General features: G+C 38.3%; 4 protein-coding genes and 1 long non-coding RNA gene across 11 annotated transcripts; 4 read left to right on the top strand and 1 right to left on the bottom strand.

Moving 5' to 3' along the window:
* The first annotated feature begins 1,297 nt into the window (after window positions 1-1,297).
* On the top strand, window positions 1,298-4,847 carry LOC130985686 (G-type lectin S-receptor-like serine/threonine-protein kinase At1g11330). Of its 3 annotated transcripts, none has more exons than XM_057908771.1 (7): window positions 1,298-2,968; window positions 3,020-3,145; window positions 3,236-3,423; window positions 3,489-3,699; window positions 3,781-4,015; window positions 4,086-4,236; window positions 4,304-4,847. In XM_057908771.1, the coding sequence occupies exons 1-7, from the start codon at window positions 1,684-1,686 to the stop codon at window positions 4,616-4,618; spliced, it is 2,511 nt and encodes an 836-aa protein (XP_057764754.1). In that variant the 5' UTR covers window positions 1,298-1,683; the 3' UTR covers window positions 4,619-4,847. The 3 variants fall into 3 exon arrangements, with proteins under 3 accessions (XP_057764754.1, XP_057764755.1, XP_057764756.1); XM_057908772.1 differs by having other exon boundaries at window positions 3,038-3,145; XM_057908773.1 differs by lacking the exon at window positions 3,020-3,145.
* A 642-nt stretch (window positions 4,848-5,489) lies between these two features.
* LOC130985687 (transcription factor NIGTH1-like) lies at window positions 5,490-6,534 on the top strand. 2 transcript variants are annotated; one of them, XM_057908775.1, is made up of 4 exons: window positions 5,490-5,655; window positions 5,720-5,983; window positions 6,065-6,141; window positions 6,205-6,534. In XM_057908775.1, exons 1-4 carry the CDS (start codon window positions 5,490-5,492, stop codon window positions 6,352-6,354), a joined length of 657 nt encoding a protein of 218 aa, XP_057764758.1. In that variant the 3' UTR covers window positions 6,355-6,534. The 2 variants fall into 2 exon arrangements, with proteins under 2 accessions (XP_057764758.1, XP_057764757.1); XM_057908774.1 differs by having other exon boundaries at window positions 6,065-6,534.
* A 2,582-nt stretch (window positions 6,535-9,116) lies between these two features.
* On the top strand, window positions 9,117-11,239 carry LOC130985688 (uncharacterized). Of its 2 annotated transcripts, none has more exons than XR_009089047.1 (2): window positions 9,117-10,753; window positions 10,878-11,239. It is a non-coding gene; the product is annotated as an uncharacterized LOC130985688 (long non-coding RNA). The 2 variants fall into 2 exon arrangements; XR_009089048.1 differs by having other exon boundaries at window positions 9,117-10,518.
* A 4,054-nt stretch (window positions 11,240-15,293) lies between these two features.
* On the top strand, window positions 15,294-18,531 carry LOC130985689 (G-type lectin S-receptor-like serine/threonine-protein kinase At1g11300). The gene is made up of 7 exons (XM_057908776.1): window positions 15,294-16,653; window positions 16,757-16,864; window positions 16,951-17,153; window positions 17,228-17,438; window positions 17,529-17,772; window positions 17,840-17,990; window positions 18,070-18,531. Exons 1-7 carry the CDS (start codon window positions 15,384-15,386, stop codon window positions 18,379-18,381), a joined length of 2,499 nt encoding a protein of 832 aa, XP_057764759.1. The 5' UTR covers window positions 15,294-15,383; the 3' UTR covers window positions 18,382-18,531.
* LOC130985692 (protein RDM16-like) lies at window positions 18,476-22,297 on the bottom strand. Of its 3 annotated transcripts, none has more exons than XM_057908779.1 (6): window positions 21,819-22,297; window positions 20,787-20,909; window positions 20,181-20,621; window positions 19,830-20,024; window positions 19,592-19,752; window positions 18,476-19,504 (listed from the first exon to the last, which is right to left on the bottom strand). In XM_057908779.1, exons 1-6 carry the CDS (start codon window positions 22,161-22,163, stop codon window positions 18,622-18,624), a joined length of 2,148 nt encoding a protein of 715 aa, XP_057764762.1. In that variant the 5' UTR covers window positions 22,164-22,297; the 3' UTR covers window positions 18,476-18,621. The 3 variants fall into 3 exon arrangements, with proteins under 3 accessions (XP_057764762.1, XP_057764763.1, XP_057764764.1); XM_057908780.1 differs by having other exon boundaries at window positions 20,787-20,926; window positions 21,819-21,959; XM_057908781.1 differs by lacking the exon at window positions 21,819-22,297 and having other exon boundaries at window positions 20,181-20,613; window positions 20,787-20,869.
* Between the last annotated feature and the right edge of the window lie 1,527 nt (window positions 22,298-23,824).

Consider the following 23,824-nt stretch of genomic DNA (forward strand, 5'->3'; position numbering starts at 1 on the left):
TATTTTTCAATATTTTCACATCTTTTCATCTCTAGTAAACATATGATTAAAATAAGAAAAAAAATATTTTCTCATATTTTCTTATTTATCATTTTTTAAATAAATTTTTTCAATAAATTCAACGGATTAAATTAACTCCTAATTTAATTTCTCTCTCTTTTTTTATGCGTATCTATATTCTATCCTCCGACAGAATATGACTATATTTGGAATAATTGGAGACTCATCATGTTGGATATCACACATGAAAATAAAAATGAAAATGACAGATAGTCCAAAACGATATTATTTAGATTATCTCTCCAAAATCACCCACCAGTGTCTTCTTTTCCAAATGACGAACTCAAACATTTAATACCTGAAACTTGATTCTCGTTTTGGTAAATAAAAGCAAGGAGTGGGAATTGTATTGAGATGTGTTCGACCGAATATAGAAACAAGAGGAGAATGGGTATTGGTGGTGACTCGGGTCTAGCCGGAAACGGCAAGATTCGGGTCAATCTGGGATTTTCTTGTCTTGCCGGAGGCGCTAATTTGGGGAAGAAGATAAAAGCATTCCGGAGCATAGTTCCATGTAAGCAAAATATGGATTTTTGATTATCATTTTCCACGTATGAATCCAGCAATATGAATCAACCAGTATTTGCCCCACTTTTCATTGGATGTTTACATTTAAGACAATATTGAAAACAAAAAACTATGTGCTTTATTTTTCTTTTTTGAAAGCATTATTATTACTTTTTAAAGTATATAAACATTTTCTATATATCCATAAAAAAGGATGGCATTTTGTCTACTTTTTAATCAAAGGGAAATATTTAAAGGAAGATATAGAAATACTAGATGTGTGTAAATGGATCGAAGTATAGAACGTGTGAATCCGCTTGCATTGCATCCTCTTCCTCATGCTATTTTTCCGTTGGCCTTATCATTTATCAATTAATGCTGCTAGTTGTAAGTTTCTGAATTCTCGGTAGATTTTGTTCAATCAAATATAACAGAGCTAAATATGAAATTGGAATTTTTGGGGGGCTGAAACTTGATAAGAACAAAAATAGAACTGAGTGGTGAGCGAAGTTTTTCCACTTGCCAATTTCATTAAATATGATATATTTGTATATTATAAATTAGAAAACTCGTAGAAAATGACAAAAAAAAACAAACAAACAAAGGACTAGAGAGATGTGAAGACGGAAGTCCCATAATTTATACGAGAAATTGGAAAATCTGGAATTAAAATACAATGGGTCCGAAATTTGAAACCAGTGTGCTGTCTGCTGATATATATAAATAAGAATACAAAAGCACGTTAAAATTGAATAAAAAATATATTAACGAGTTGTTCCCAAGGCCAAGAGCTTGGCAGAAGTTTTAAGCCAGATGCAGTTCAAATCAATCTATTTGAAGAATAAATTAGCAATAATCTCTTACGTAGATGAAGGGGTAGAAGTCGTGGTATGGTACTGATTGCCCCAAATTGGAAGAACAAAGCAAGGAAACTTCACTCACATGTGAACGGAATATCACCGTATATTTGCTTTCCGACAAGATAGAAATTCAATCCGCAGACTTGCTGAGATACATATCTATCGACTATCGACCCACTACTATTTCATGAGCAATCTATACTGTTTTCAAAGTCCATAAAGAGAAGCGAGGCAGAAAATTGGGAGTTGAACCAAAATGGCCTTCTCTTCAACCGGGAGCATTTTTCTTGAATTATTTCTAGTAATACTCTTCATTCCAATCCCGGGTTCATGCAAGGGAGCAGACAGCATTACACCAAGTGTGGTGATTGAAGATCCCGAGACGATCGTGTCGACTGGAGAGATCTACAGGCTCGGGTTCTTCAGCCCTCAAAATAGCAGCAATCGTTATATGGGGATCTGGAATAATGTGTCTAAAGAATCTGTTGTGTGGGTGGCCAATAGGGATAAACCCCTCCTTAATGATTCGTCTGGGGCGATTACCATATCCGAAGATGGCAATCTTGTTCTCATGGCTTCCAACAAACACATTCTTTGGTCATCCAATGTCAGGAATCTTTCCCAGAATACGAGTGTTCAGCTTCTGGATTCTGGGAATCTTGTCTTGCGGGATAACTCAAACGGCCGCGTAGCATGGGAGAGCTTTAGGCATCCTGCTGATGCTTTCCTGCCAACTCTACAAATAACTGACAATAATCGAACAGGGGAGAAGGTTGTACTAACCTCGTGGAGAACTCTGGAGAATCCAGACTATGGAGATTTCAGTGCTGGAATCCAAGCTTCAGCCATTCCACAAGTGTTCATCTGGAACGGGAGTCGGCCGCACTGGAGAAGTGGCCCCTGGAACGGTCTCATTCTCACTGGAGTGACAGATATGTATGCTGTGTATCTTGATGGATATAGGCTCACCAGAGATGAATACGGCACTGTCTCCTTCACTCGGGATTATTATGGAAATATTTTGATGAAAATCATTTTGAAGCCGAATGGAAGTTTCGTGCAGACAATGTGGGATGAGGCCAGGAGGAACTGGAATGTCACATGGGTTGCTCCGATTGATGTTTGTGATGTTTATGGTGCATGTGGGCCTTTTGGGAGCTGTAGTTTGAGGAATTTGCCGATGTGCAGCTGTCTCAAAGGGTACGAACCAGTAAACTATGAGGAATGGGTTAAAGGGAACTGGAGTGGTGGATGTGCGAGGAGGAGTGCCTTGCAGTGCGACAGAAGTGATAGCTCTAGTGATAAAAGCAGAGGAGATAGATTTTCTATGCTTGCGAATGTTAAAGTGCCCGATTTCATTGAGGTAACAGTAGGTAGGAAAGATGAATGTGAAGGTTTGTGCTTGAGAAATTGTTCGTGCATAGCCTATTCACATGATCCCGGTATTGGTTGCATGTTCTGGAGGGATAGTTTGATTGATGTTCGCCAATATCCCAGTGGTGGTTCGGATCTTTATGTGCGCGTGGCCTACTCTGTCTTAGGTACTTGTTTCTCTTACAAATTGGTGTTTATAGCTACATATCCAAGTTTAGAATTTGTTTTTGTTTTAGATGAGCAAAGGGACCTAAAAGTGATCATCATAGTCCCAGTGATTGCTGGATTGACAGTTATATCCATTTCCATACTTGCTTTTTGGTTCTGGAGGACTAAGAGAAATGGTAAGGGGATGTGATAAAAATAGAGCATCATTTATATGCCGCCGTAGTTACTATATTTGCGAATGATGCTATCTCTGTTTGGTGAATTAGGAACTGAAAGAAAACGCAAAAAACAAGCTTATCCTTTAGATTCAAGTGAAATGGCGCTAAGAGATGATGTAGTTGAAGTTAGTCTGGATGAATTACCATTGTATAGCTTCAACACACTTGCAAAAGCTACAGACCATTTTGACACGGCTAATTTATTGGGGAAGGGTGGTTTCGGACTCGTGTATAAGGTAAACCACTTCTTCTCGTGCCATTGCCAGAACTTGTTATAATTATATTCAGGATTAATGTGTAGGGTAAGTTGGCAAATGGGAAGGAAATTGCTGTGAAAAGGCTGTCAAGAGAATCTGGACAAGGGTTGCAAGAATTCATGAATGAAGTAGTTGTGATCTCCAAACTGCAGCACAGGAATCTTGTGAGTTTGCTTGGATGCTCCGTTGAAAGAGAAGAAAAAATGCTGATTTACGAATTCATGGCCAATGGAAGCCTAGATGTGCTTCTTTTTGGTGAGCTGAACTCTTAATTCAGATAGCATGTTGTAATTAGTCCTTACACAAGTGTTTATGTATTTGTTTGTGATCATGCAGATCCATCTCAAGGAATCCTGGACTGGGAGAAACGTTTCAATATAATGCAAGGTATTGGAAGAGGCCTTCTGTATCTCCACAGGGATTCGCGATTGATGATAATCCACAGAGACTTAAAGCCAAGCAATGTGTTGCTAGACGAGGATTGGAGTCCCAAAATCTCAGATTTTGGCATGGCCAGAATATTTGGAGGAAGAGAAGATCAAGCCAACACTGCTAGAGTGGTTGGTACATAGTAAGTGAAGTTGAGATTGGCTCAATTTGTTATATCTTTAGTGACTCAAGCAAACATCGTATTGCTGCAGTGGATATATGGCACCTGAATATGCAATGCGAGGAAGATTTTCAGAAAAAACAGATGTGTTCAGCTTTGGTGTTATAGTGTTGGAGATAATTAATGGGAGGCGAAACACGAGCTTCTACGATGATGATATGGCTCTTAGCCTTCTTGAACATGTAAGGCCTTTTCTTTCCCCTCTGGTTTTTACTTATTAAGTTCTCCAACTGAATCTAAATTTCCCAGGCATGGAGACTATGGAACCAAGGCAATTTTGAGGAATTCATAGATCAAAGGATATATAGTCCAAGCTTGGTGGCAGAGATCATTCGATGCATAAACATTGGATTGCTTTGCGTCCAAGAATTTCCTGACAAGAGGCCCACAATGTCAACTGTTCTATCAATGCTTGGTAAAGAGATTGCTATTCTGCCTTCCCCAGAACAGCCTGCATTTACTAAGAAGCCAACGAGAAACCATCTGTTATCGTCTTCCTCCCAGAGCCACGAGACAACGGGCTCCCTCAATAATGTCAGTATTACAGTGATTGAGGGGCGATAACAGAATAGCATCGTAGAAAGATGAAACAGCAAAAACCAAGAAAAGAGAAAAAGGGGAAGATGAGAAAAGTGAGAGAATCTGCAGAAAAGGTGTGGATTGGAGTCTTGTAACTGAAGCCTTACTACAGGAACTAGGCTGCTTAAATTCATATCCACTTCCCCTTCCTTTAAATCAACCTCTTGAAAGAATACGATTCATTTTAATTTTATTAAACTCAACTGCTTAATCATGCTTTATCCGACCACCTCCACTTTTTCTCCTCGTGTAGAACTCCAAAGCAGTTTCAAATTTGAGATGAGTGAGAATCTTTTAGTAAAGCAGGTAATAAAAGTAGATTCTGTTGAGTTCCTTTGATAAATGAGACTCTAGCTAGCTCTCTGTATTGCAGATTATGTTTCTTTTCTTTAATCCTATTCTGGAAAAAGAGTTGCTCTTTAACTGCCTCGAATTTATTGGATATTTCCAAGTAAATGAACTGCAAAAGGAAAAGAGAAAAGTAGGCTAACAAGAAGAATCGATGCTCACAGCTAATTATTTCTTGCATTAACAAATTAAAGCTGCGTCTAAAAGGGGACGAAAACTAGGTATATTTCCTATTAATCCTAATACAAAACAAGCATTTGGCTTTTTTACTCTCTGCAAAAACTTTCGATCCCTTTATGTATTTACCTGTTTTCTTGCATGCTCTTCTCACCGGAATTTCCCTTTTTATTTTCCCTCCAACAACCACCCAAATAAAAGTAGCATTTCCTCTACATATATTCTTTTTTCAGTTGTACTATATAAAAAAAAAATCAGGAAAAGAAATTCTTGGGCTTTTCCATGCAACTATATATAATAGAGGGAAGGATTGACGTGCAACTGAAAGACGATGGCATCAACTGAACTCAGTCTTGATTGCAAGCCCAATATCGAATCTCTGGTTTTGAAAAAAACACAGAAGCTGGAAGAATTTGTAGCCCGTCTCGAAGAAGAAAAACTCAAGATTGACGCCTTCAAGCGTGAGCTTCCACTTTGCATGCAACTTCTCAGCAACGGTAATTCTCTTGCATGAATTCTCAGGCGTTGAATTAAATAATAAATGGTGATAATTTGGATCAGCTATGGAGGCGTCAAGGCAGGAGCTGCAGTCGCAGAGGATGAAGCAACTCTCAGCAGATAAAGCTAAGTGGATGTCATCTGCAACACTCTGGAACCATCAAGTTCCGCCGCCGGAATTAAGGCTTGCGCCGCCAGAAGACAGCCATGTTTGTACAAGAGAAAACTCGGGTGACCATAAAGAGAAGAGGAAGGCCAGGAGATGTTGGTCGCCGCAATTGCACAGCCGTTTTCTCAATGCGCTGCACATGCTCGGTGGTTTGCAACGTCAGGATACTACTACTATATATTCACAACCCTTTTTTTTTGGTATTTATTAGAAAAACTAATTATCCATTTTGGATGCAGTGGCCACTCCCAAACAAATAACGCAACTAATGAAGGTTGAGGGATTGACTAGTGATGAAGTTAAAAGCCATCTGCAGGTACTCTCTCTCCCCTTGATTAATTGGAGTTTTAAAACCAATTACGAATTTGTGTGTCCACAGAAATACAGACTGCACACAGGAATCCAGGCTCCAAGCCCAGTGGTAGTCGTAGGTGGCATATGGGTCCCACCAGAGTATGCAGCCCACGCCGGAGCATCGCCTGCCGCCTTCTATGGAGCCACCGCTCCTACAATACTGCCACCGCGTTAGTATAGACCTTTTTTTTCTTCTTTTTTATAGGGCAGGGGAATAGTGTTAATTGTTAAGGACTGTTTGGTCCAATTAAATGGACCAAGGTGTAAATGGGCTAATATTTCTTATTGCGCTCTACTCGTACTAACATCTGAATTTTGCTCAACCCTAATGCTTATCAAACTAATCTTTGTGTAACTTAAGCTATGGGTGATTCTATTCTTAGCCCTCATTTTCTTTTTTATAGTCACTATTTAAAATAATAATTAAAAATTTATCTTATATTTGACCTTATATTTAAAGAGGATTAATGACCTGTAAAATCACAAACTTTGGGCACATTATAACCTCTAACAAAAGACTTTGTCTGTAAAATCACGAACTTTGGACATATTCTGATTGTAACCTCTAATAAAAGATTATGCCTGTAAAACCACAAACTTTTAAGAAACAATAGGGCCGAATGGCCCTATTCAACATACAACATCAAATTTTGTCCACCATTTGAAAAAACATAAATTTTGGCCATTTTTTGTATGTCATGACTATTCTACCCTTCTCTCTCTCCTCTCTCTTTCTCATCTCCCTCTCTCTGCTCCAGCGGCTCCTCTCTCTCTCTCTCTCTCTCTCTCTCTCTCTCTCTCTCCAGCGACTGCACGGCAGCGGCGCCGAGCTTGGAGAATTCGTCGGAGCTCTCGCGGCGGTGGTGGAGGAGATCCTCCCTCTCTCTCTCTCTCCAGCGGCTGCCGCTCTCTCCTCTCCCTTTCTCATCTCCCTCACTCTCTCTCCAGCGCGCCGCCTGGGCAGAATTCGTCGGAGTAGAGGATGAGGCGGCGGCGGCAGATCTGGTCTGATGAGGCGGAGGCGGTGGATCTGATCTGATCGTTGCGCCGCCTCCTCCATCGGCAGATCTGATCTCCGCCTCCTTCGATTTCAGCCATGGCAGATTTGATCTGATCTGTGTGCTTCACGTATGGCACTTATGGCACTATTAGTGCCATATGTGCCATAAGTGCACACTTCCCCCTAGGGTTTAGATATTCCATTTAGGGTTTAGATTATCCAATTGAGGTTTAGATGTTCCATTTAGGGTTTAAATGATGTTGTTGTTTCTGTATTTGTGCTGCACGAATGGCACTTATGGCACTATTAGTGCCATAAGTGCCCAAAATGATTATTTTACTTGGTTTTATTTTGGATTTCCGTTGGCACTTATGGCACTAATAGTGCGATAAGTGTCAACGGAAATCCAAAATAAAACCAAAGTAAAATCTTGGCACTTATAGCACTAATAGTGCCATAAGTGCCTAACCCGACCCGGCACGCGACCCGCGTGCCTGATCCTATCCGGTCCGCCTCATTAAAGGTAAAAACGTCCAAATCAATAAAAATGGCCAGAATTTGTGTTTTTTCAATGTGTGGCCATAAATTATGTTTTATGCTTCATTTCGGCTACTTCAAAATTTTACTAACTTTTAATTGCTTTTGATATGTTGATCTAGCCATCACTGTACCAATGTTTCCCTTTGTGGCTCCACTATTAGCAATGCAATTTGATTATCAGAATTTTGAGTTGAAGCTATATAGTTTTTTGCAGGAGTTATATCTATATATATTGATAGGAAATTATAAATATTTTTGAAATTATGACTAAGAGGTTGTTTGTTTTTTCAAATTTAATTAAAATGAAATTGTTAATTTGTTATAAATTTAATTTAATTTGTGTCACAGCCCAAAACCGTTTAGTTCATTTGCAATTTTTATTTGAAAATTATTAAAGTTTCGCGTTATTAATATATATATATCTATTGAGCGAATTTATGAATATGTCTAGTCGCGCTCCTAGTCAGATAGATAATTTTAAGTTATAAATTATAATTTTAGCAAATGAAAATTATGCTCAAAGATTGGGCCTGAATAAATATTTATAAATTTCTTGATATTGAGCCATGTATATATATTTTCTTACGTTTGGGCTTTAAATAGCTCATTTTATAAGCTTATTTATAATTGGACCTGAATTATGTTTTAAGCTGAGAATTTTATAGAAGGGCCCATAAAAACCATATTATGATATTTTACTGATTCTTAATTATGAAGCTTTATTCTGAGATACAAGAACGTGCCAAATTCTTTTGCAATGATTTTAAAACAATTATTCAAGTTTCAATATTTATAGTTAATTAATGATTTCAAGGATTTGGATACCTTATTTTCGTATCTGCAAATTAACAATTTCTACTCTATTTATTTACATTTGTTTAAAGAAGTCTCCAAGCCAGCCATTCCTATTTTCATTCTTATCAGATATCTAACCGCCCTAGTTAGATGTGACTTTGAACTATAAATTATACCTATGGAAATAAAGATCTATACTCATATTTTTATATAAATTTGTGCCTAAATAAAATTATTTATTTAAATATATTTATTATGACATTATATTGATTTTTGGATAAAGAATAAAATATTTTCTTAATTTTTATTAATGTTGGGCTTGTTGTTATTAATGGGCTAAAGCTTCATATTTTTCATGGAAGCCCATACATTCTTATATATTATATAAATTATTATTTTAATTTAAAAGAAGGTATAGGTGTATCACTTTGCTACAGCCATTTCATTTCACTCGGCCACGTTTCGTCTCAAAACATTCTTGAGCCACAAGTATCATCTCAAATTTTCTTATTTAAAACATCATCCTTTATCATCTCAGTTATCATGCCAAAAACGCAGCAATCTTTAAGATCATTTGTGCTCTTTTCTCTGTAAAGGTAATTTTATTATTTCTGCAAATTTTCATTTTCCTACAGTTCACTTCTATATCTGCACAAAATACAATTTTTAATAATTTTAAACTCTCACAATTCATTTTACTCTCAAATTCTAAAATCCCCAACATCTTCAATTCAAAAGCAAACAGAAGATTCAAAAGCCTTTCCGTAAAATTTGATTTCCACAGCAGCAAATTTTGAAGCAGCAAACTTTGATTGATCTCTTTCACACGTTTATGTTCAAACAAGTAATTCAATCTATTTAAACCTCATTGTATCATTCTCATTCCATCAGTTTCAAATCATAAACCATCAACAGATTTCTCCATTTGCTCTTTTCACAAAATAATTCAATCTGCCATTTCTCACTGCACATCATCAATCGGTAATTCTCATAAACTTGTATAGTTTTATTTTCATATGCAAAGATCTCTGCTTTCTTTCAATTTACAGAAAACAACCAAACTCCCACAAAATTCTTATTTTTATAAATCCAAACATGCATACACACATCATTAGATCTAGTGTTTGTAATTCATAAGAAATCGAAAAGGAATACATATTCATTGATTTTACAGAAAACAAATTTAGATTTAGAAACCTATATTGATAAAGGGAGTTGGGATGAAGTGGGATGAGGAGCTACCCGCCGGAGCAGGGGGCGGCGTCAGATGGTTGTCTGGCCGGATCTGGAAAGGGAGAGAGGGCGGCGGCGGCAGTACAAGAAGGGAGGCGGCTGGACGCGCCTCCGTCGACACAGGGACGGCGGTGGTGGCGTTGCGGTCGGCCAATTGGGAGGAAGAAGAGGAGTCGTCGGCCTCCGGCGACGGTGTGCCGGTGGCGGAGGCAGGGGGAGGCCGAGGGAGAGAGGGAGAAGGGGGAAAGGGAGCCTGCGTGAATGGTGAAGTGGGGTGAGCTGCGTATTTTGTAATTGTGTGGTGAAAGTGAGAGTTAAATTAGGGATTTAAGAGAGAGAATGAATTTGGGCTTAAGGGTGGGCTAAAGCTTTAATTGGGGCTTAATTTATTAAATGGTTGGGCATTAATTTTACTAAATAAGTTGGGCTTAATTCTACTTTTAATATGGCTGCATTTGCATATATTTTTACAAATGATATTATTAAATTTTATATTTCGATTTACATTATTAATTTGAACTTAGTTTTAATTAAATATTGAGCCCAAATATTTTTATAAGAAAAGCTCTTTTATAATCTATTAGACCAATGATTTTTAAATGGTTATATGATAATAAATTCTTAAGATTTAAATTACTATTACTATTATTATTTTTATAGATTCAAATAGGCCCTTATATTTTGAATTTATCTGACTAGGTGCGGCGCGACTAGGACGTGAACTTTAAATTCTTGCAGTTAATTTTCAAAACTCAAAAGTTCAAGTTTCAGGTGTGGGATTTATTTCAGTACATGCACGTGGTTAATATTTGTCCATTTTAATATTATGTGTTTACCGTATGTGTTGTAAAAATATTTATCGCTAGGGGCCAGTATAATTAGTCCAGGACTTCACCGTCCTTGGTATGCCACAAAGCGATTTCATGTTACAGGGTTGCAACCATTATATTGTCGCCAGGGGCCCACATATAGGGTCCGGGACATTAAAGTCCTTGGAGTTGCCACAGTGCGTATGGAAATTTATGTTACGTTATGACAATATGTGTTACCATTTTATTAACATGGACAATTATTGCATGTTTCCACACTGAGTGTACCCTGTATGCTCATCCCATATTTAACATTTTCAGGTTTTAAAGGCCGGAAGCGCGTGGAAGGTCGAATGGCGAGTAAAATGTTTTGAATTTAGTTATACTTAAAAATGTTATGTTTAGTAAAGTATTTTAACATAAGATATTTATTTCCCTATTTTCACATTAAATATTTATTTATAGTCATTATTTTCCACGTGCGTTTTCATTTAAAATTAAAATGAATTTGGGTGTCACAAGTCGAATGGGCGCGTCGAATCTATTTAAAGATAAATGTTTCCTAAAACATATTATGTTATTTCATGTGATATCTCTTGATTATGTAAACTCTGAAATTCTATACTATTTGAGATTTGTGTGTGATTTGTTTAAATAAATGTTATTATATTATTTTAATGTCATGACTTGTTTAATTTATATTTAAATTCATTTCAAATATTTATTTAAGAATTTATATCTTTACGAAAATATATACATGGATACATACATAATTTTAATTATATAAAGATTTTATTTTGTTATATTTTCCGCTGCTAAAAAGATATTATTTTATATTTAGAGTTTTTCCTTAGTATAAGTTTTATTAATTAGTTAATTATTTTTCTGACATCTTCATGTCATGCTTTGAAAATAAAGTTGTTAAATTTATGATATAAAAATCAAGATTTATATTTGAATACATTATTGAAAATTTTGATATCTTATAAATCGTTTTAAAAGTGCTTTAAAGACCAATTTTATTTAAAGAATTCTTTTTCTTAAAATTTATTTTCGAAAATTTTTATTTAAAAAAAAAATGAGTTTTAAATTATTTTAAAAGACTTCCGTATTAAATATTTATTTAAATTTTATATTTAACTCCTTAATTAGATTAGGGTGTTACAATTTGGGTGCTACGAAATAGTATAAGATAAAATAATAAATTTTTAATTATTATTTTAAATAAATGGCTATAAAGAATAAAATAGAGGTTATTAATAAAATCACCCTAAGAGCTCGTTTAGTACGCGGTATGGGATAAGGTGGGATATGTTTGATTGGGATGTCTTTGACTATATGTTAATATCATGTTAGATAAAAAGTATTAAAATATATGTAAAATATAATATGTTGTTTGGTATGATGTATTAAGATTATATAAAGTTAATAATAGTTATAATTAAGATTTGTATTACGTAGTATACATAATCTCTCAAATCAGTATAATATTTTTGGACTTTTAATTTATAAAGAGCCGTGTGCTTTGTATTACTTATTACCAAATAAAATATTAATGTGTCATAGATATATTATACACCCTAATCACCCAGTGGCGGATCCAGAATTTTTGAATTTGGGGTACGAAAAAATAATATCATAAATATAAATGTAAAAAATACTTAATGTAATGTTAAAAATAGTGTGTTCCAGAATATTGTTCGAACAAGAAAAAAATTGTTCCCTAAAAAAAACAAGAATTTTTTTTTTTACATAACTATCTAATTTATCTTTAGACGAGTCTTCATTTCTTCAAAGCGTTTCACAACCTTGTTATCAGAAACTTGTAGAAACATATCTTCTCTATGAAAGTGACCAAATAATCATTTAAAACTGAATTAATCCCCATGCTATTTCGCAACTTATTCTAGACATAAGTCATTCCAAAAAACATTCTCTCCACACTTGCAATGGCAATCAAAAGAATCAACACCAACTTAATTAACAAAAATACTAAAAGATAAATCACATGTCCCTTTGTTTTAAATAGGTAAAAAAATAATTTACAAACGAGTTAATCATTTTATCAAATAAATTATTTAAACTATATAATACCTTAAAATTGAATAAAAAAATCGAATTCTAAACAAAATAATAAGGAACGCGATGATTTTAAAATTAATAAAATATTTTTCTTACCTTCAAAACTATCACTCGCTTTCACTATTGAATTTTTTAATTTGCTGACTTTCTGATTATATAGTGCGTCTCTAGGAAGGTTTTATCTGACGTGTTTCTCAAAAATTCACTCTCTCTCTCTCTCTCTCTTCTTTTGTGTGATTTTGTTACACTACTTTAAATTGTATAGTGACTTAAGTGATTTTAAATTGTTTGTACCCACCGTTTTATCATTTTAGTTGGGCCCAAAGCCCAAACTAATTAAATTCACTTGTGACTTGGCCGATTGGAAATTTGGGGGTACAAATACAAGTAAAATGCATATTTAAGGACTCCTTAATGCATCATACTACTACTAAAAAAAATTTGGGGGTACAAATACAAGTAAAATGCATATTTAAGGACTCCTTAATGCATCATACTACTACTACTAAAAAAATTTGGCGGTACAACTTCTCTAGATCCGCCACTGTAATCATCCGTACCAAACAAGCCCTTAGCATAGCGTTAACTTAATTTTCTCGTAGTGAACTTAGAAGCCAAAACTTAACACATGAACTCCAACCTCAAATCTTAATCACATCGATGATGTGTGGCCAAGCCAAAAGTCTTATCATGGTGCCCGAGATAGCTAGGGGTGAGCAGAAACCGAACCGACACTGAAAACCGAACCGAACCGAACCATATTGGTGCAGTTCGGTCCCAATTCTACTGGTGGTCGGTTCGGTTCGGTTTTAGAAATTAAAAATCGAAAATTTTCGGTTCGGTGCCGATTTTGAGTTTTTGGTTCGGTTTTGCACCGAACCGAACCGACAAATAATAATATTTTATTAAATATTTATATTTTATAATATATATTTTATTATCTAAGAAAACCTAAGTGTAAAATGAAAATTAGATTCTTACTCCCTCCTCAACCCTAGGCGCCGCTCTCTCACTCTCCAATCTCCTTTTCAATTTTTCGCCTCCAATTCGGCAGTTCCAGACTTCCAGCCTCGGAGTGAGCCCATTCCAGCCTCTCCTTCCAGTCTCCGGCGTCCGCCCGTCGTCAGCGTCGCGTCGCCGACTCCAGTTCCAGACTTTCAGCCTCTCACTCCCTTCCATTCCAGCCTCTCTCTCCAGTCTCCGGCGTCCGCCCGTCGTCGGCGTCGCGTACTCCAGACGTCCGCGTCGCCTACTCCAGGTGTCTCGTCGCCTACTCCAGTCGTCCGCGTCGCCGACTCGCCTGCCAAGACTCGGCTTCCAGTTTCCAGCGGCGCCGGCGTCCCTCTTCCGGCGGCAACCTAGTCGACTTCTCGGCGGCCAGACGCACCCCCCTTCTCGGCGTTCCCTTTCGTTGCGGGCTAACCGGCCAATGGAAAAAGGTATCGGTTCCGAAAACCAAACCGAAACCGACGGTTTTGCCGGTTCGGTTTCGGTTCGGTTTGACACTTTGTATTGGTGCGGTTTGGTGCCGTTTTTTAGGATCGGTTCGGTTTTCGATTTTGGGTTTTTGGTTCGGTTTTGCACCGAACCGAACTGATGCTCACCCCTAGAGATAGCAAGCCTTTATGGAAACTTCCACTAAAATTATTACCTTTGGGAAGTTTTTGTCTTTGTTTTGTTGTAGCTCACGTTTCGTCAAAACTTGTAAGAACGCGTCTATCATGATTGTTGTTTTAAGTGGCACGAGATTTCCTTAAACTTTCGTCTTCAAGTTGTGTAATAACTTTCATCATGCATTCATGCTTGATCTAACTTTTTGTAGAAATAATACAAAAATTAATGACAATTTCACAAAATATTTTATTAAAAAGTACATCAATAATTCTACATTTTGGTCCTAACTAATGATATTTTAAACAAGGGAAAGACGAACATCGAATGGGAATACTAAATCCTATATAATTCGGAAAATTAGAAGTCACCAACTACTAATAACAAACAATTAAGGTTTCACATTCAAAAGTCACAAAGTGTATAAAACTAAGTTTTTCATCAGTATATTAATATTTAATGTAGTATCATGGCGATGGTAAACAGTCATTCAGTAGTATCTATAATTTTCTTCGAAAAATTTCTATTTTAACTGTAATTGATATGTAGAGAAGTAACAAATGAGAAACTAATGATGCTCGAAAAAATAAAGTTTGTGGTCATGATGCTTTGCTTATAAAGTTCTTCCCCTTTCAAGAGTTATTAGTTCAAGTCCCTCCAATAATACATGAGTTGTATTTTATTTAAATTTTTAATTCAGTTTATACTTATTTAATTATACTTTAATTAATGTTTATATAATACTCCAGTTAACGACAATATATATATCTCATCTCAAAAAACAAAAAAAAAAGTTGTTACCCCTTTCGCCTTTGCTATAGGCTACTGATCCGAATTCCGAATGGCCCAGAAATAAATAAAAGAAGGAAAATTGCAACTAACACCATTCCATCATAATCAGTGGTAGACTTGTTAAATACAGTCTAAACCAGTCATCGCACACCGATTATTTTATGTTCCGGATATAGCTTTAAATATTGGCCGACGACGACTTTCGCAGACTTCATTTTCCACATACAACTTGCCTTGTGCATTACGCGGAATATCAGACAAACAATATAAAGTCTCCAAATCTTACGTAATAAAACCAGAAAATCCCCGTCTACACGCTCTGATCGCAAACAAGTAACTGTGATGAATACCGAAATCACTAAACGCTTTCTTCATGAATTCACAGTCTTGCTAATTATTCTTCCTTTTGTGTGTCGTTGCTTAGAAACAGACACCATTTCAGCCGGTGTAGTCATCAGAGATCCAGATAGCATAGTATCCCAAAAGCAGGTGTTCAAACTGGGTTTTTTCAGCCCCGCCAACACCACCAACCGCTACCTCGGCGTCTACTACGTCGTTTCCGAGGAGTCGGTGGTATGGGTCGCCAACAGAGGCAGGCCCCTCAATGATTCTTCCGGCGCAGTAGTAAGCATATCCAAGGACGGGAATCTGGTGCTCCTCGACGCGAGGAATGAGACCATCTGGTCAACCAATGCCACTGCTTCTCCCGTGAATACCACTCTTCAGCTGCTGGATACTGGAAACCTTATTCTACGGGAAAATGCAACAGGAAACACTATCTGGGAGTCCTTCTCACAGCCTTCGAACGTCTTCCTTCCGACTATGAGGATTATCGACAACATAAACACGGGTAAGAAGGTGGTTGTGTCGTCGTGGAAAAATGCGTCCGACCCCCAAACAGGAAGCTTCGCGTCAGGGCTGGAGGCACTGAATATCCCACAAATGTTCACGTGGAACAACGGCCGCCCCCACTGGAGGAGCGGCCCGTGGAACGGCCTGATTCTGATCGGAGTGCAGGATATGTATTCTCCGTACCTCGATGGATTCAGTGTGGTGGATGATCGTGCCGGTACTTTCTACTTCACAGCGCCAGAGCAGCAGTTCTTGATGAAAATCGACTTGAACTCTTCGGGGAGCTTACTGCAAAGGCTGTGGAATGATGAGAAGAAGAGTTGGGACGTTACGTGGTTAGCTCCTTCAAATGAATGTGATATTTATGGGACGTGTGGGCCGTTTGGGAGCTGCGATATTCGGGATTCGAACATGTGTTCTTGTTTGAGAGGGTTCGAGCCCGTGAGTAGAGGTGAATGGGATATGAGGAATTGGAGTCGAGGGTGCCAGAGGATAAATCAACTGCAGTGTGATGCAGGTGGGCCAAATGGAGATGGATTTTTGAGGATGCCGTTTATGAAGGTTCCGGACTTTGCACAGCACTTCTCTTCTGGGCAGGAAGATGAGTGCCGGAGCAGATGTCTGGGGAACTGCTCTTGCATAGCTTATGCTCATGATTCTAAAATCGGCTGTATGTTCTGGAGCAATACTTTGATTGACGTTCAGCAGTTCTCTGCTGTTGGTGTTGATCTTTACATTCGTCTCTCGCCTTCAGATCTCGGTACTTTCCTCAACACAATCTCAATGTTTGTATATATTTCCTAGCTAGCTAATTTCTGTAATGGATTATAGTCAATTTAGTAGTGAATGTGTTTTGTTTCCAGACGAGAAGAAGGACAAAAAGGTGTATATCATAATTCCGGTGGTGGTTGGTTTTGTGTGCATATGCTTCATGATCTTCATCGCTTGGTGTTGGATGGTAAAGAGAAAAGGTACTAGCTAGTGATCAGTTTGGCTCATGGACATTACAAGTCTACTTACTCCTTACATTTGTTGGTTTTCCATCTTGTCAAATTAGGAAGCGAAACAGAACAGAAAAGGGTCTTCCAAGCAGAGCAAACATTTCCATCAGACTCAACTGCAATCGTACTCAAACAAGAATCAGAGGTAGACAGTATTGAGGAGTTGCCATTATTCAGTTTTGAGACGATAGCAAATGCAACAGACCAGTTTAACGAGAACAATCTTCTTGGGAAGGGGGGTTTTGGACCTGTTTACAAGGTACACTCTTTCTTGAATACAGCTTGTGTGTGGTTTGTTGTTGGAGCTGACAATCGCGGTTTTATTTTGTCAAGGGAACTCTGGGCGATGGGAAAGAAATCGCGGTGAAGAGGCTGTCAGCAGCATCTGGACAAGGAGCTCAAGAGTTCAAGAATGAAGTGATTGTGATTTCCAAACTCCAGCACAGGAATCTCGTCCGGTTGCTGGGATACTGTGTGGAGAAAGAAGAGAAGATGTTGATATATGAGTACATGCCAAACAAAAGCTTGGACGTTTGTCTCTTTGGTATCGATTATAAGCTAAACAATCCCATTATTTCTACATATATATTGTTGTTAGCTTTAGTCTTACATAATGGTGTTGTGTTTGGTGTAGATCCTAGCAATCTATCGCAGAAGATTCTAGATTGGAAGAAGCGTTTCAATATTATGGAGGGCATTGGGCGAGGCTTGCTCTATCTTCACAGGGACTCCAGACTGAAGATAATTCATCGAGATCTTAAGCCCAGCAATGTACTGCTGGATGAAGATTGGAACCCCAAAATCTCTGATTTCGGCATGGCAAGAATATTTGGGGGCAACCAAGAACACGACAACACTGCAAGAGTTGTAGGAACTTAGTAAGTCAATCTTCATTAACTTAGACACCTTCTTCCGATTAGTGCTAACAACATTTTCATTTGGCAGTGGATATATGGCGCCTGAATATGCAATGGAAGGCAGATTCTCCGAAAAATCTGATGTCTACAGCTTCGGCGTGCTTATGTTAGAGATATTAAAAGGGAAAAAGAACACACAATATTACAATCACGAATGGTCCCTCGGCCTTATAGGATGCGTAAGCCCTTCTGCATATCTTAAAAATTAAAAATTTCTTACATCAGAATAAATAACGTAAGTGCTTCGCAACATTTCAGGCATGGAAACTGTGGAGTGAAAACGACGGTTTGGCTTTCGCAGACGAAGGCATAGCTAGTCCGGATTTGAAAGCAGAGATAGTGAGATGCATTCACATCGCCTTGCTGTGCGTCCAAGAATTTTCCAAAGATAGGCCTACAATTCAAACAGTTTTGTCGATGCTGAGCCGTGAAATAGTGGAGCTGCCGGTGCCGGAGCAGCCCATGTTTGCTGAGAAGTGGAACGGCTTGCCCGTCGGAGCAACAGTCTCTGCAGGCCAACTTGGACACTCCCTTAATGAGCTCACTGTCACTGCCATCGATGGGCGATGAAGGACCTCCACCATCTCACACGTTTCCAATGTGATTTTCATGCTTCTTGTTGCTTACTTCCATCTATGTTTTTGTCTTCAAGAAACTCAGCAAATTGAAAACCATAATATTTTTCCCAAAAATAGTGACACCCAACATTACATAGTCGAATGCATGATTACTAAAAAGACATTTTCAATATAAAGAGAAGTCGAGAATCACAGAGCAGATGAAAGCAATATCCTGGTCCAAACATCGAGATTACATAGGATCGTCGGGGGTGAAGTTGATTGCGAGATCCCAATAATGAGCAACACGGTGATCTGAAAAGAATTTGCGTGCAACTGCCTCACTTCTGCATTCTTGGACGAAAAATCTGTTGAAACTTGGCTTAGCAACGGTTCCCTGCCAAACCAGCACACATTTGTTAACTGGTTTCTCCTCATCATCATTTTCTTCATCGTCTTCTTTTTCAACAGTAGCACTCCAATCAATCCTCCGAAGCATAAGCTTCCCGTATCTCTTGATTGCTTTGGAACCACCCTCAACAACTACAACACTTATGCCTTCTGAAATTATAGCGCATCCACTCAGCCTGTTCTCTTGGGCATTAACATCGACCTTAAAACGGACCTGGGGATGAGAGAGGTCATTGATCTTGTAAACCGAAACAATTGTATCAAGGGTGCTGGGATCATCAAATAGCTTTCTCTCTTTCTTTCCACGGCGCTCTGCTGGCGTGAGCTTACGGGCAATGTTCCTGTCAATGTGAGCCTGCTCACGCTCAGCTGCAGCACTTCTTATTTCCATTTCAAGCTTTGTGGGATCCTGTGTTGCTTCTGATCCAAGAACTTTCATGAGGTTGCTCATTTTCACTTTAGGTTTTGGTGGCTCCAAAACACCTAGTCTAATCATCTCTTGCCTATCTTTTTCCCTGGCCAACCGACGCTGTGTGCGAAGTTTCTTCTGTTCCTTCTTAGTTAGCTTTAAAGGTTGAGGTGGAGGCGGAGCTGGTTCAGCCGGAGGCTCAATTGGTCGAGGGTGTTCAACATATATGGTGATTTTGTCCATCTTGATCTTCTCTCGGTCTATGCCACCATCAATTATATCACCATAGCTACCAGAATGCAGAAATGGCACATCCCTGAAAGTCAAGGAAAAGTAGTTTAGTAATGCTTGACAAACAAATAATTATTTCCTCAAATGGGAATTGATATCTAGCTCAATTTACCACCACTCGACATCAGGAATTGATTCCTTGGGCTTTTCTTTGGTAATCACTCTCTCTCCTACTTCTATCAGATTTGGATTAATATCTGGCTCTGCTTTTGCCTTTGCCAGCTGGATTTGCTTTGTCTTGAGCTCCTTGGCTTTTGCTTCTCCAAATTGAGACTGAGAAAGACAATTAAAAACATCAGTAGTATGATGCAAGCACATAAAAAAATGGCATAAACGAAAAGAGACAGTACCCTCAGTTTAATGCTTTCTGCATCTTTTGACCACTTGCCTTCCTCAACAAACAGCATTGTCGGCCTCTTAGTCCTTAATAGCTTATCTTTATTAATCCCTACCCTAGGATCAAAATGTGGATTTGTTTCAGGATCCACATCAAGTTCAGGTTTAAGAATTCGAAAGGCATCTTTCTTTTGCTTGTTGATATTCACCTAAGAGACAGAATAAAAGGAATATATAAGCAACACCAAAATGGAATAGATAATAAAATGATGCTTAACAATATATTTTTTTTTCATTTTTCATTGCTGAAATAGAGCTGTGGAATAATACAGTATTTATTGATAGCTGTGTAAACTATCCAATACCTTGAGAGTACTAAGGCTTTGCGCTTTTGGAATATCCACAACTTTCCCCTTCTCATCAATTTCCCGGCCCATTGCATCCAAACGAAGAACAGGAACTTTTGAAGGTTTCGGTTGGAAGGAAATATCCGGCGGCAACTGTCCTGGAAATGCATTGAAGACAGTAGCAAACTCAGGGTCTTGCCAAAATCCCATTTTAGCAGCCAATTCATGTGCACGTTTTACAGCTTCAACGTTTCGTGCTGTTAGTCCAGTAATCTCAGGCACACCTGCCTGTAATGGGGCAGCAGGATTCGGTGTGCTTGGCATCCCTTCAGAAGGAACACTGACTGGGGCACTAGTTCGACTCGGGCGTATGCCTGAGGAAGAAGTTTTCGCTCCCACTTTATCACCCACTCTTTGATTACCCACTTCAGTTGAGCTCGCATCTCTGTTCCTGTTCAACTACACGAGTTGAAATGATGAACTTTTATAAATTAGATGCAAGTAAAAATATAAAATAACTTGTTTTTATCATCTCCAACTACTCAGTACCGATGGTAGGAAACATGAAAAAGTACATTTTCAAAATATAAAATAAGCACAGGAATTAAAAATATAAGAACTTACTGAAGAAATTTTCTTCATCCTCTCTGCAAGCTCTTTCTGCTTTTGAAGAGCTAACTTAGCTTTGGCTAAAGTATCACGGGACAAGCCCCCATTTGAGCCGGCAACTGATCTAGTTGCAACCTCCTGCAAGAAGAATATAGCTGTGTTTTTATGTTAGAATCCTATTACAAGTTTACCTTAATATAAAAATTATTTGCAAAGTAACAGATAAAAACAGCAGCAGGATTTACTTTTTTTCAGCATTTCAAGCCAACTACGATATGAGAGCAAATTTCTCTTGGACTCCAATGCCACGATGATAAAAAAACTAAGGTGCCATGAAGAGTTGGGTCAAATTCACAGCCATCACAAACATGTAACTCCCAAAGTGGATACAAGTTTTCCAATGATCACAACAATCACAGTAAGAGTTGGAGTATAAGATTCACAACAAACAGGGGTAAAGACCTAGTGAAATACATTTCAAAAGTAAAAAATAAAACATGCTAGGCAGCATGGCAGAAATATCACATTCCCAACCATAAGGACTTGAAAGCTGCCAGTTTTGCAATTTAGAAATACTGTATGCTAGTATTCAACAATATAACCCCCATACTACCCGACTACCATTAACTAGAACATACAAGCGCAAGCGCAAGTGCAACACAGCACCTACAAATTGTAGGTGAGTCAATCAGTACGATCAATTATTAACTGGCTGTATATCTGGCAACAAAGATAACATATAAACCCACCACAGAGAACATTCTCCGATGTCAAATCCGCAACCAAATGTAAATTCACCAGAAAGGCAATGCAAAGTGAAGCTCTTACACAAAAGTTAGCTAGAATTAGCCTTCACCAACATTGCTCATTTACACCCATCAATTACTTAGTGATACATATCTAAATTGTTCATCGAAATGCCGCAATTACAGTTGCATTGCACGATACGAATCGATCAAACTCTAGTAAGTAGTAAAAAATTGATCATTTTCAAATAAACGAAGATGAAAGAACTCAAACAAGATAAAACATAAAAAAGGAACTTACATTGCGCGGCTCGTGCTTCACCCATCCAAACTCATCGCCATCCTTGTCACCCTCCTTAGCCCTAACATCCTCGAACCTACGCATATCCCTCTGATTGTCTTCATAAACCCTAGTTCTCTTGCTCCTCTCCTCATTCTCACTCATCTCCTTCCTTTTCTTCCTCTCATTTACATCTCGATCCATCTCCTCCCTCTCCCCCTTATACTTCCTCTTCTTTCGCTCAACAGAATTGGACCTCTCATGGGAGGTCTGGCTGCGCGCATCCCAATCCCTGGCTCTGGATTCGGACCTGCGCCGACGGCCATCGGATTCTCTCTGTTTATTGCTCGGAACTTCTTTGTCCATGATGGGGTATGTGTGGTGGTGGACGTGGCGATGACCTGCAGTGGCTGATGTCGCCGAAGGAGGAAGGCGGCGGTGAAATTTGTAAGATAGAAGATGATTTCTGTTAGTATACAATGAGAAACGACTAACGAGAGACGACAGAGAACTCAGAGAAGAAATAGGGGCTCAAGTTGGGCCTCAAGTCAAGGCTGGGCCCAAGTTAATTTAAAGAGTTAATGGAAGAAGGCTACTTTGAAATATAGCCCCTAAATTACTTATTATAGGCTTATAGCGCTTTATTTTAAAAGAATAATAAAAATAATACAAATGTACTCTTATAAACTTTATCACCCTCAATTTTAAATTAAATAAATCAAATAATACTCTCTCTGTCCATGGATAATGACACACCTTCTTTTTTTCGTTTATCCCATTAATAATGGTCTGTTCCAAAAAAATGAAACAACATTCACTCACAAAAAATGTGGTTTTACCACTTTCATCTTTTAATCAATCTTCTTCTTAATAATCGTATCGAACAGTAATGAGTCATTATTAATGGGATAAAGATAGGGCTGGCAAATCGTGCGGGTCGGGTCGTTATCGGGTCGACCTGATAAGGCCAAACTCGAACCCGACTTGATAAGGGAATGCTCGAACCCAACCCGAACCCGACCTGATACACCTAAACCCGAACCCGACACGAACCCGATATCAACACGATTTGAACCGGGTTGACACGACACGATAGCGACACAGATCTGATAACGACCTGATAACAACACGATTTGAATCGGGTTGACACGACACAATAACGACACGATCTGATTACGACCTGATAACAACATGAATTTGATTTGATTCATTCACAATAATAATAATAATAATAAAATACAAGATTCGTCACATATGCTCAACATATCCAAACTGAAAATACAATCAATATAATGCATTAAACCAATAAGCATCAATATATCACATATGCTCAAACGGAAATAACAATGCATCAACCAAGAGTTGTCAATACCTCACATAACTACAACATAATCCAAGTGAGCTTAACAAAACATAACTAGACCAAGTGTTTATCCAGAATTTTCACTATTCTTACTAATGACAATGCCAATAAGCTTAACAAAATATAATAATCCAAGTGACAGCCTTCATGCAATAGTGGAGACGGAAGAAGATTTGGTTTGAGGCGAACAAAGAGGTGCCGCGCTGCGCCTCCTACGTGGCCGTGAGAGTCGACAGTGGAAGCGACTGGGAGGGGTGGCGAACGAAGAGGGGTCGCGCCGGGACGCCGACGTGGCCGTGACAGTCGACGTCGACGGTGGGAGAACCGGAGAAGAGAACTTGGGCGTGCGGCGGAATTAGAATTGAAGGGGTGTGCGGCGAAAGTTGGAAGAATGGAAGATATTGAAACCCTAAACTAAAGTGAAGATAAAAAATTAGAAATCAAAAATTTAAAAATTAAAACTATTTAATAAAAATAATAATATTACTATCGGGTTACTTGAACCCGACCCTAACCTGACACGAAATTATCATGTCCTTATCAAGTCGACCAGATAAGGACCAGAACCTTATCGTGCGTGTTACCAACCCATTAATTTCGTGCGGTTTCGTGACGTGTTTTCGTATCGTGTCGAAAATTGTCAGCCCTAGATAAAGAGAATAGT

The sequence above is a fragment of the Salvia miltiorrhiza genome, chromosome 5 (assembly GCF_028751815.1).
Source record: "Salvia miltiorrhiza cultivar Shanhuang (shh) chromosome 5, IMPLAD_Smil_shh, whole genome shotgun sequence".
NCBI classification, from domain to species: Eukaryota; Viridiplantae; Streptophyta; class Magnoliopsida; order Lamiales; family Lamiaceae; genus Salvia; species Salvia miltiorrhiza.

Excerpts from the sequence above, each read along its gene's own strand:
- LOC130985686 (XM_057908771.1), top strand. The coding sequence starts at position 1,684 with ATGGCCTTCTCTTCAACCGGGAGCATTTTTCTTGAATTATTTCTAGTA. Across the intron at positions 3,700-3,780 it reads CCTAGATGTGCTTCTTTTTG|ATCCATCTCAAGGAATCCTG; the intron begins GTGAGCTGAACT and ends GTGATCATGCAG. Across the intron at positions 4,237-4,303 it reads CTCTTAGCCTTCTTGAACAT|GCATGGAGACTATGGAACCA; the intron begins GTAAGGCCTTTT and ends TAAATTTCCCAG.
- LOC130985687 (XM_057908774.1), top strand. The coding sequence starts at position 5,490 with ATGGCATCAACTGAACTCAGTCTTGATTGCAAGCCCAATATCGAATCT. Across the intron at positions 5,656-5,719 it reads CATGCAACTTCTCAGCAACG|CTATGGAGGCGTCAAGGCAG; the intron begins GTAATTCTCTTG and ends AATTTGGATCAG. Across the intron at positions 5,984-6,064 it reads CATGCTCGGTGGTTTGCAAC|TGGCCACTCCCAAACAAATA; the intron begins GTCAGGATACTA and ends TTTTGGATGCAG.
- LOC130985689 (XM_057908776.1), top strand. The coding sequence starts at position 15,384 with ATGAATACCGAAATCACTAAACGCTTTCTTCATGAATTCACAGTCTTG. Across the intron at positions 17,439-17,528 it reads CTTGGACGTTTGTCTCTTTG|ATCCTAGCAATCTATCGCAG; the intron begins GTATCGATTATA and ends TGTTTGGTGTAG. Across the intron at positions 17,991-18,069 it reads CCCTCGGCCTTATAGGATGC|GCATGGAAACTGTGGAGTGA; the intron begins GTAAGCCCTTCT and ends GCAACATTTCAG.
- LOC130985692 (XM_057908779.1), bottom strand. The coding sequence starts at position 22,163 with ATGGACAAAGAAGTTCCGAGCAATAAACAGAGAGAATCCGATGGCCGT. Across the intron at positions 20,622-20,786 it reads GGATGAAGAAAATTTCTTCA|TTGAACAGGAACAGAGATGC; the intron begins GTAAGTTCTTAT and ends CAACTCGTGTAG. Across the intron at positions 19,505-19,591 it reads ATTCCTGATGTCGAGTGGTG|GGATGTGCCATTTCTGCATT; the intron begins GTAAATTGAGCT and ends CTTGACTTTCAG.